The sequence below is a fragment of the Ictalurus furcatus genome, chromosome 23 (genome assembly GCF_023375685.1).
Source record: "Ictalurus furcatus strain D&B chromosome 23, Billie_1.0, whole genome shotgun sequence".
Lineage (NCBI taxonomy): Eukaryota > Metazoa > Chordata > Actinopteri > Siluriformes > Ictaluridae > Ictalurus > Ictalurus furcatus.
Genome location: NC_071277.1, coordinates 19787324 through 19797978, shown reverse-complemented (window position 1 = coordinate 19797978; position 10655 = coordinate 19787324). Strand labels below are relative to the sequence as shown.

Genomic DNA, 10655 nt, shown 5'->3' with positions numbered 1-10655 from the left:
TCTCTCTCTCTCTCTCTCTCTCTCTCGCCTTCCGGTCACTGGAAGCCGTCCCCGGGGGCCAGGTGTGCTTTAAAGGGGGGCTCAGGTGCGCACGGCTGCGTCTCAAACCACACTCTATTCCACTAAAGAGCGCCTAAAACAGTGGACTATGACACTTATAAGGACACACTATCCTCAGTGTACAATAGTACAATTTGTGACGTAGCACATACAGGGGGTCTGCAATGGCCACGCCCCAGACCGCATACCTTTACGCAGGAGACTTCTGGATACAGTCCTGCAGGTCATACAGTATAATCATGCTTTAATCACAGGTCTTATAGGAAAATATTCAACATTTCCACCCTGTAGTTGATTATTTCCCTGTTACAGCACACCCTAAAGTGTATTATTTCTCTTACAGGCCTACCACAGCAATTTGCCAATTACCATTAAACGTAATTTTTATTTTTTTTTTAAAAAACCACACACACATCATATATTTTATCGGTTTGTAATTTATATAGAGCGTAAAGTTAGTTCGTGCTCTGACTAACAGTCATTCCACTCAGCAGCCTCTCTCAGCCACTCCTCTTTGAGTTTGTGGAACAGATGGAAAGATGACTGGCAAAAGTAACCACGACAACTCGACAAACACACACACATACACACACACACACACACACACGCGTATAAAAGGAAGTAAAATGGTGCAGCCACAAGATTTCGAAACATGTTCCTCTTCTCTTGTCTTCTCTTCTCTTCGCTTCAGAACAGCGAGATGGATAAGATGTGTGAGATCGGATGGCTGTGGACATCTCTAATTCTATCAGGTGAGCAGAGGGTTTTTTAATTTTGGTGTACACTTAGAATCCAATGATCGGTCATTTCAGTTTAGCATCCAATCAAGTTCAAATCAACGTACAATAAAAATAATGAAGAATCCTTCCGATTCGTCATCAGACGCGATCTTCTCATGCCACACAACGTAATTAGAGCTATAGCTATCCGAGTGTGTCTAAGCCACTGGACTGCAGTGTGGAGGCCCTACCTCAGTAAAATGTCTTAGTATTAAGATAAAATGAAGCGTCTCGTTGATGAACATTACGCGGACCGACTCTGTACGAAATGATAAAATGACCCTGTATGTCCTCTATCTTCCTGCTCCTGTAGCGTTAATGCCTGGAGTCGTTCTGGCCGGTGATTGGGTGGTCCATGTTCCCGTGAACCCCATCCTGGCCCCTCGTGGTTCTTCAGTGACGCTCCCGTGCACTTACGACTTCCCCGATGAGTCCGGGTCACGTCATGTTCAGTCTGAGATGTGGTGTCTGAACCAGGACCTGTGCATCACGCCCGCCTATGTGTACCACAGCGGCAGCATCTTCCCCGAGCCTGCGTACCGGGGCCGGGTCCAGTACCTGGGCTCGCTCGGCTCCAAGAACTGCTCTCTCGGGATAAGCGACCTGAGGGTGAAGGACAGCGGCGTGTACGTGTTCCGCTTCATTACTAACCACCCTGTGGACAAACTTCCGGGGCAGAGGGGCGTTACACTGCAAGTGACAGGTCAGCACTGCGGTACACCTCATTTTTAACATCTGTAACATTTACATTTAACCTCAAAGGGTATTTTTGGGGGGCAGGAAAGATAAAGACATATTTATTATTATCTGCTTAGTTTATATTTTTCATTTCAAATTCATACTTAATTTGCTTTACAATATGTTGTTTAATTTTATGCGCTATAGATTTAAAATGTTTTTAAATGTAATTTCATATTTTAAGGATTTATTATACATTTATTTTAAAACGAAAGGATATAAAAAAATGTTTGTTTTTTTCCATCAAGTTTGTGTACATTCATGGGCTTTCTTATTACATGAAGTCACAAAGTGAGAAAAGGCATAATTTATATTTTCTAAATTTATATATTATATTATATAATATATTTTATAAATTCTAAATTTTATATTTTCTATATATTTTTAAAATGTTTTTGAAAAGAGATTGGGCCAAAAAGTGCTTGGACCCATAAATGCTGCTTGCTGCTATATTATATGACTAGTTTTTAATTTTTTTTATTTAGTATGTACTTTTTGAATTTGAATTTTTTTTACATTTATTATTATTATAATAAAAGTCTATTGTTGTACATTTTTAACCATTTTTTTCACACTGAGCCTCAGCATCACTCACATATCCAACTCAACTAAACTCCACAAAACGTTCACAATTTTTCATTCCTTTATTATAATCTTTCTTCTTTTTTTGTAACTTTTACAGGGCTGTATGTTGGCGCCTACACAGCACACCTCCACTAACACTGGCACTTTTTGCGAAGCTCAACAACCTTTTGCCACACATCACAGCTATATTCCTCGCTCTTACCCATTGTTATGAATGACTAAGGGAATTTGACCTGTGTGTTACCTCATATTTATACCCCTGTGAAACAGGAAATCATGGTTTAACAATTCACTGTTCCTAGTCTCCCAGGTGTACAAAAAAAAAGGTAAAATATCAATAGGAATATACTTCAAATATATTTTTCTCATATGAATTCATAAGGGTGCCAATAATTGTCGCACGCCTATATTTAACAAAGATTTTTTTTTTAATAAACCTGTGTTTTATTTCCAATTGTTTCATATCTATGAGAGCAGAGTGTTTTTGTAAATTCTTTCAAACAAAAGATCAAAAGGTTAAACAATAAAGACAAAATTTCACAGCCTTCTTTGCTTCACCAAGGGTGCCAATATTACTGGAGGGAACTGTACAATTCTACGTATTTATTTGCGGATTGGATTGAACCATATATAAATCATGAAGCGTAAACAAAATCTGATCTCTGTTATTTTTATAACACACGCCGCACATACTGTATATTTGTGTAGCTATTGTGCTGACACGGCATTTTCCTTCTGTCTGTCAAAACACATCATGACTCTACAGTGACAGAACGTTTAAACTTAAAGGTCAGACGTTTCCTCAAAGAAACCCGACGTTTATGTTCTATTGTTGAATTAAAAGGAGAAGTGAAAATAGCTGTCCTGTGGGACCAGGAGTAAACACTCTTACAAAATGGCTCTTTATTTAATAACTATTCCGAAAGGTTCTGAGCATACCCACATGGTTCTGCATGGAACCCTGTCTGATAGCTTGTACGGTTCAATACAGAATACCCCCTAATGGTTCGAGATTTGGTGTTTGTTTTGTTTGTTTTTTTCCCAGATCCCCCAGTGAACACTTCAGTGATGGTCACCAGCTCAGACCGGATCGTCGTGGGGAAATCCCTCACCCTGTCCTGTACCAGCTTCACCGCCTCGCCTCTGACCACCTTCACTTGGTTCCACATGAACGGAACTACGACTTTAAGAGGCACAGGCCAGAATTTCACTATAGAGCATCTCAGTTCTAAAGACAGTGGGTTGTACACATGTGCTGCCCAAAACATCTGGGGCTCCCAGAATGCCACCATTATAATCACCGTCCAGAAAGGTAACTAGATCACAAGGTTTATTCTTCGATACGATCTCGAGTTTTCATAACGTTCTTTATATAAGTAAGGAATAAACCACGCGGTGTCCGGCTGATATAAGAAAATAATCAACGATGGGATGGTCTGACGAAGTGGCGTTAGTGTTACCGCCTCAAATCTGAAGATTTCTCTATGACGGCATATCGTAACGTATTTCATTCCTCACATATGTGCAACATTATTTATTTATTTATTTATTTATTTATTTATTTATTAAGGAACGGCATGTACATCTTATCCTTTAATAGTTACATGCGATGTTGTGGAATGCCCGTCAAACAGGTTACCTTACATCCTGTTCTCACTTGCGCTATAGCAGCTACAAACAGCCATTCCCTCACATTCGCGTAAAGTCCATAAGACAGAAAAAAATGGTCATATTACCGAGAAAGCGCAAAGCGCTTCTGACGCAAAAGGATATACATTCATTGCATATTCACTGAAGAAGTGTGTGTGTGTGTGTGTGTGTGTGTGTGTTTAGCAGAAGAAAGCAGCCCTGCCTCCACTACTGTCATTGTGGTCGGAATTATCCTCCTGCTCATAATAATAGCCACCATTGTTGCTTGTACTAAAAGGTGAACCGGTTTTATTTAAATGTGCTTCATAACTACACAGAACACGATTAAAACTCAGATTGCTTGTATTTTTCTCATCTGTAAGTCGCTTTGGATAAAAGCGTCCGCTAAGTGAATAAATGTAAATGTAAATAACAGATGAACTCTGAAACATGCATTTTTCTTTCAGAAACACCGCCTCTAAATCTCTTCAGTCAGTGTTCAACGATGACGGCAACCTCTGATTACTGTCGGATCAACAGCGGGAGAAGGAAACGATTCTTCTCTCTTCTGCGTTCGGTTCATATTTATTGAATCGATTAAAACGGTGTCATAAAATGCAGCTGTTTAAATATCTTATTATTATCTAAGTTTCATCGGAATATCGAGTCTTTAACCTAGGGCTAGACGGTGTGAAATATCCGTGATGTAATAATGTATGTGTTTTTATTCTGTTTTATTAGAACAATATAGACTTACAGGTTTGTTTGTTTTTTTTTTTATTATGAGGCTGATCACATGCTCTGATCCCAACTTCTTTCCAAGTGCAGGGAATCCCCCCCCCCCAACCCCACCCCCACCCCCACCCCCCAAACTTTTATCACATTAGTACATGGCTAACGCATGTGTTTATAAAGATGAACTGAAAATAAAACGAAATTATAATCTAGAAATAGAACGACAGCATGCCTATGTGTCCAAACTCAATATATACAGTGTGTTATTGCAATAATTATTGATTTGAGTGTATGTAGGATGCATTAATAACGAGAAACTTTATTTTTTTTACACGCTATCAGGTCATTATAGCAGCTATAAACAGTCGTTCCCTCTCCAGTCTTTCTTTGTTTCTCTGTCTGGAAGTTAAGAAGACAAAAACAACACCAACACAGCTTGTCATGTTACTGAGAAAGCAGTAAAAGTGTAAAATCCTCTGTCCTGAAGATGTCGGGAAACTTAAAGTCACAGCTTTGACTGTTACAGAGCGCTGACTCTGGAGACTCCTTCCGTACATGTTAAATAAACAACCACTCTAAAAATAAAACAAACAAAAAACCCTTTACCATATCGACAATAATATGATTTTGGTATTTTTTAAGTCTGTTCGTTAGTCTTTTATGTTCACGTGGAGTGTCTGCTGTATGAGAACGAGCTGTTACTAGAGAAAAACGATTGTGCGTTACACGTTAGAACAAGCGCAAGTTGTGATTTGTGGCTGCAGTCCTGTTAGAGCTGCTGTTACGGTACGGAAAATTAATCAACACCTTCCGACCAATCAGAATCTAGAATTGACCTAGAACACACACCGGATCATGACGTTTTGGACAGAATAGTTTTATTGAAAGTGAGAACGTCAGTCGAATCAATTACGAGGAATGATACTGTTCGTCAGTAGTACATCAAGCTTCGTAAGGATGGTGATCATATCAGCTTATTTTCAGCAACGACGACAAAATCAGCTAGGCTTTCTCACTGTTGACACAATTATAACCTCAGATGAAGACTGAACAGACATCTTAGTGGATTCGGATGAATTCAGAACAGATTTAGGTGAGATTCGTGATAACCCTAACCCTAACCCCTAACCCTAACCCCCCTAACCCTAACCCCTAACCTTAACCCTACCCTAACCCCCCCCCCCCAACCCTAACCCCTAACCCCTAACCTTAACCCTAACCCCCCCAACCCTAACCCTAACCCCCTAACCCTAACCCCTAACCTTAACCCTAACCCCCATAACCCTAACACGAGTCATTAATCTAGAATCTGAATCTAGACCAGGGATTAGATTTATACCTCTGAAAACGGTTTGGCAGTACAACAGATGTAGTATGACCTATTTTGTCCTAGGTAAATCAAACACAGCTAGCATGGCATCATGTTATGCTAAATCTGAACATTAACTAGCCACAATGTACAGTATGCAGTGTTTCTGGCTAGTTCCATTAGCATGACAGATACATGCTATAATCACATTTTGTATTTTATTATCTCGGGATAATTATATGGACAAGGTCAGGTTGAACACTGAATCATTAGTTAGTCAAGATGACTGGACATGTGGTGTTATATAGTTCCAGCAGTTACGGCTGTTTGGCCAGGACAGAATAAACAACACCGTGTCCGTCTTTAATCTCCTTCTCGGCGCCATCTTGTGGAAGGTTTGTGACTTGCACTTGGTCCCAGCTGTAAAAAAAAAACAACAAAAAAAAAACTAAAATCACGTAAGTAATAACTAATCCATTGTTTTATTTGTGATTAGCCAACTCAGTGCTCATAGGTTTTGTATTCCCTCCATTACCTGCTGAAAAAAAACCCCAATAGAAACAATCACAGAAATTCTAATGGTTTCCATTACAAATACCATTACAAACCATCAGCTAACCATTAAAACATTACCATTACCAGTCCTTAATAGTATCCACTAGACATAACATGCCACCAATAGCAGGCAACAAATTACCAGTAGAGACCCACAAGGACCAGGACAATTTCCATTACAACCCATACAATTCCCATTATAAGCGTTAAAACCATTACAATTTCTATGAGGGGTTTTTTTTTTTTTCAGCAGGGTTAGATTAGAATAAAAGTCTAACCTTGGTCTTGCTGTACGAGAGTAATGCACAGTGACGTATTTGACTTTCCCGTCGTCGCCATCTTTCCCATCTGTCTCAGTTTTCTCCACAGCTTCCTTAAGGGGCACAATGGAAGGATGAATGTTGTCATGAATGTCTTCTGGTTCCTCCTACCACAAACATCAAATCTTTCTTTGAGCTTAGACCCTTAATCATAGCCGCGTCGTCTCCCCCACCCCCCCAAAAATAAATAAATTAGGTAACACCATACTATATAATGATGTTTGTAAGGCTACTCTGCAGCTACATAACTCCTTTCAGACAGCTGACATTAACATACACAAACATTTATAAACGCTTACTCCAACATGACAGCTCTGAGTCAGAGTTGAGTGGGAAAATGTGTAATGAGTGAACCTGATGTGAACCTGACATTTAAAAAATGACTTCTTATGACAGCTGGTATGGTCATATTAATCCATTAATATCTATATTAACCATCATATATAGCTTATGTAGCCTTATAAACACTGAGCTAGGGTAAAGTGTTACCTATGTGCCAAAAGCTGAAACAATTCAGCATTATTACACCAGATCATATGCATAAGCTTTCATTCACAGCTAGTTCCAGATAGTATGCTAGCTCCTTTGTTAGCTTGACCCAAATCTGTGGCTTTCAAAAAAGTAAAAAGTAAATTCCCCTAAAAGGATGTGGCAAGTTAGCATTAGCTTCATGTCACAGCTAGTACTGTATGACAGCTTCACTCATTCATACTGTAGTTTCTCCTTTTTCAGACCCACATTTGTGGTTGACGGTGCTTTTATTTAAACATCTCTCTAGGAATATCGAAAAGATATCGAGAAGGCTATCTATCTATCTATCTATCTATCATCATCATCATCTTTATCAACAACAACAACAACAACAACAATATTGCGCTAACTCACTGGAATGTCTGCCATCTTTGAGCTTTGGGGCTGAAAATTTGGTTGAGGACATTCATAAAAGAGTGTGTCCACTTCCATGGGTGATCCGAGCTAAATACAAAATGCAAAGTTTAGATTGTGCCACACGCAATATTATAAAAGCAGAAAATCAGATCATTTAAGATCTAAAATTATATAGTGAAAAGACCTGCTTGTCTATTTCCAGTGCTTCACTGTCCACTCGGTGCATATTCTTACTGCAGAACAAATATTAGACATTAATATAACAACAACAACAACAACAACAACAATAATAATAATAATAATAATAATAATAATAATTAGAAACTTTATTATAAAGGACTTTTCATACACTAAAATGCATCTCAAATGATTTACATAGACATAAAATATAATTGTAATTTAAATTGTAAAAAAAAAACCACACACACACACACACACACACACACACACACAAAAAAAATAAAAACAATAAAATAATAATAATAAACTAACCAAAAAATAAATAATTTATTAAGATAAAATAATAATAATGAATTGGGTAAATCATGGAATTGTAGCTTCAGAAAAAAGAATTAAGAAAAAAAATGTACATTATCAAATATACTTCATACTGTGATTTAATTTTTTTTTAATCATGACCTGATCATGACGGCCACCGTCAGAGTGATGAGTGCTACAGAAACACAAACTGCAGATGCCAGAGCGATGACCTTCAGCCGACCTGTCAATCAAACACAAACTCAAATACTTGCCTTCATTTAAGTGCCTGAGTTTAAACGTTCATACAGGTGTCATTGTGACACAAGACATTTAACTGAAACTAATTTAACACCTCATTCTTTCACTTTTAAAATCCATGTGTGTTACTAGATTCGCCAGTGAACTTCCCTATAAGTACCCCGTAAGTACTTGAACTTGACCCACATGACTGAAGTGAAATCCTTTGGGTTCTGCTTTAAGCTAAAGAAGAAGCAGACGTGACATCACACACATCTGACTATACTATAGATAGGGAAGAGAAATGCACTCACATGACATCTCACACCCAGAACGGATTTAGTGCACAACAAATGAAGGGTTCCTGAACACGTGTTAGGGTTCATTTCAGGTTGAGATGAACTTAGCATTCGCCAAGATCTAAAACCAGAATAATGATGTGAAGCGCGCGAACCTCGCACCCTGACGGTGAGTACCGGGGAGCTGTGTACGCCGATGCGGTTGCGGGCCTCGCAGTAGTACTGGCCGCTGGCTCCGGTGCTGACCTCAGCGATGGTGTAGCTCTGGCCTGATCGCGTTTCCCAGGTGTCAGCGGCATTGATCCGGTGCCAGGTGTAGTTCTCCACCGCCGGGTTCGCCTGACTGCTGCAGGTCAGGGTCAAGGAGCCGCCTGCCTCGATCACGCTGGACGGATGAGCCAAAACCGAGGTGTTCTTGGGGGCATCTGAAGGACGGAGGACAAAACACAAAGAGGACAAAAGACAAGACGTAGAAAGGACAAGAGAGAGAAGTGAGGGTTGGCAGGAGCGAAAGATTGATTGATTGGTTTTTCAAGGACTAATAAAGGCAGCAGTGTGGTGATCTTTATTTCACTCAGAAACCTGATCCAGATTAGATGAGCATGACTTTCCTACATCAAGTCACAGCTACATTATAGAATATAAGATCACTAACACTGACTTAATATCCGATGATGTAATTCAAGGTGCAGTTTGTATTTAATAAAAAAATCGAATAGTCATCTACTTTCAAGGAAAACATAAAAACTACGAGTCACAATACTGCTGTATAAAGAATCTCACCTGTTTCTTCACTTCAAGCAGCTTTATACATTTTTCCAGCCCTGAAACAAGCTCCGCCTCCAAGCCTGAACAGCTTGATATTCAACACGTCATTGCAATTCACTTCACAGCCAGCAGATGGCTCTAGACATTACAAACAAGTATAAAAACGTTAATTTTGTGCACTTACACAACACAGACAGAGTGACGGGTGGAGACATTCCCATTCCCAGAACGTTCCACACGGTGCAGTAATACTGCCCGGCATTGTGTGAGCGCACGCTGGTGAAGGTGAGGTTCTGGGAGGAACCTTTAGCCCAGGGTTGACCTCCCATGACCTTGTACCAGGCGTATCTCTTCACTGGTGGGTTAGCGTTGCTGATGCAAATCAGGTTGACCGCGTGGCCCTCCATGATGTCACCTTTGGCACTGATTAGGACCTTCGTGTTCTTGGGAGAATCTGAGACCGTAACAAGGTGGAGCAATACATGAAGACATGACACATGGTTTTGGTAAGTCAGTCACTCAGCAGGATCAGGTTCTAAATTTGATCATTTGAACCTTAACCTTGCGGTCTTGATTTAGAGAACTAGGCCAGTGTGACATGATGTTCTGCCAAAAATACAAATATTACATAAGAACCAATGACCTAATGTTAACTTTCTGTGGAAGAGACACTGAATCAGAGGCGAGACAGACAGAAAAACAGCACACTAATAAGTCTAAAAGTGTAAAGTGTCTGTGGCGTGAATTTGACCTTGATTTTTTTCCCAAATGGACTGAAAAGCAAGGATAGAAAGCTAACAAGCACAAGATAGACATAAAAAAAAATTCTAGCACCCTTAAGGGTTCTTCGGTTTGTCCTTCTAAAGCCCTGGTTCGCAAATTGGAGGCTGGGAACCAACCGGCTTTGTAAAATAAATCTGTACTGAGGTTCTCCAAGAATTTGCAACAGAGCTTCTGCAACAGAGCTTCCTTTTCTGAAATTGTTCCAAGTAGAACCTCTTTAAGACTCTAAAATGCTTAAGCATCCAAAGAACCCTTAAGGAACTAAACAAGGTCAACACATTCAGCTCTGTTTGAAAAGCATCTGAGGTTTGCGGAGGACTGTACTACATTCTTTGAAAAAAAGAGATTTTTTGAAGAAAAGATTCCATCTAGCACCCTAAAGTGTCCCATGGTTTGTTCCTCTTTAAGAAGAACTCTTTAAGATTTCAAACACGGTTTCACGTTAAGGCTTTCAGTAGATCCTCAGTAGGACACTAGGGCTAGAACTTAT

The 10655-nt window shown here is 39.5% G+C and overlaps 2 protein-coding genes across 2 annotated transcripts in view; one reads left to right on the top strand and one right to left on the bottom strand.

Moving 5' to 3' along the window:
- Positions 1-66: 66 nt before the first annotated feature.
- On the top strand, positions 67-4910 carry LOC128600056 (V-set and immunoglobulin domain-containing protein 2). Its single transcript, XM_053612208.1, has 5 exons — positions 67-812; positions 1153-1542; positions 3208-3474; positions 3996-4089; positions 4259-4910. Exons 1-5 carry the CDS (start codon positions 713-715, stop codon positions 4311-4313), a joined length of 906 nt encoding a protein of 301 aa, XP_053468183.1. The 5' UTR covers positions 67-712; the 3' UTR covers positions 4314-4910.
- Positions 4911-5810: 900 nt separating this feature from the next.
- si:dkey-33i11.1 (B-cell receptor CD22) overlaps positions 5811-10655 on the bottom strand; it is an 8586-nt gene continuing 3741 nt past the window's right edge. Inside the window, exons 5-11 of the mRNA XM_053610952.1 lie at positions 9567-9836; positions 8770-9039; positions 8238-8319; positions 7783-7831; positions 7596-7685; positions 6669-6817; positions 5811-6255 (exon numbers count right to left, since the gene is read on the bottom strand). Of these exons, the coding sequence (XP_053466927.1) occupies positions 6153-6255; positions 6669-6817; positions 7596-7685; positions 7783-7831; positions 8238-8319; positions 8770-9039; positions 9567-9836 (1013 nt within the window). The 3' untranslated portion in view covers positions 5811-6152. The remainder of the gene's footprint in view (positions 6256-6668; positions 6818-7595; positions 7686-7782; positions 7832-8237; positions 8320-8769; positions 9040-9566; positions 9837-10655) is intronic.

Bases quoted from the DNA above. Each gene is read 5' to 3' on its own strand.
- LOC128600056 (XM_053612208.1), top strand. From the start codon at position 713: ATGTTCCTCTTCTCTTGTCTTCTCTTCTCTTCGCTTCAGAACAGCGAG. The intron at 813-1,152 runs GTGAGCAGAGGG...CTGCTCCTGTAG, and splicing joins GACATCTCTAATTCTATCAG to CGTTAATGCCTGGAGTCGTT. The intron at 3,475-3,995 runs GTAACTAGATCA...GTGTGTGTTTAG, and splicing joins TATAATCACCGTCCAGAAAG to CAGAAGAAAGCAGCCCTGCC.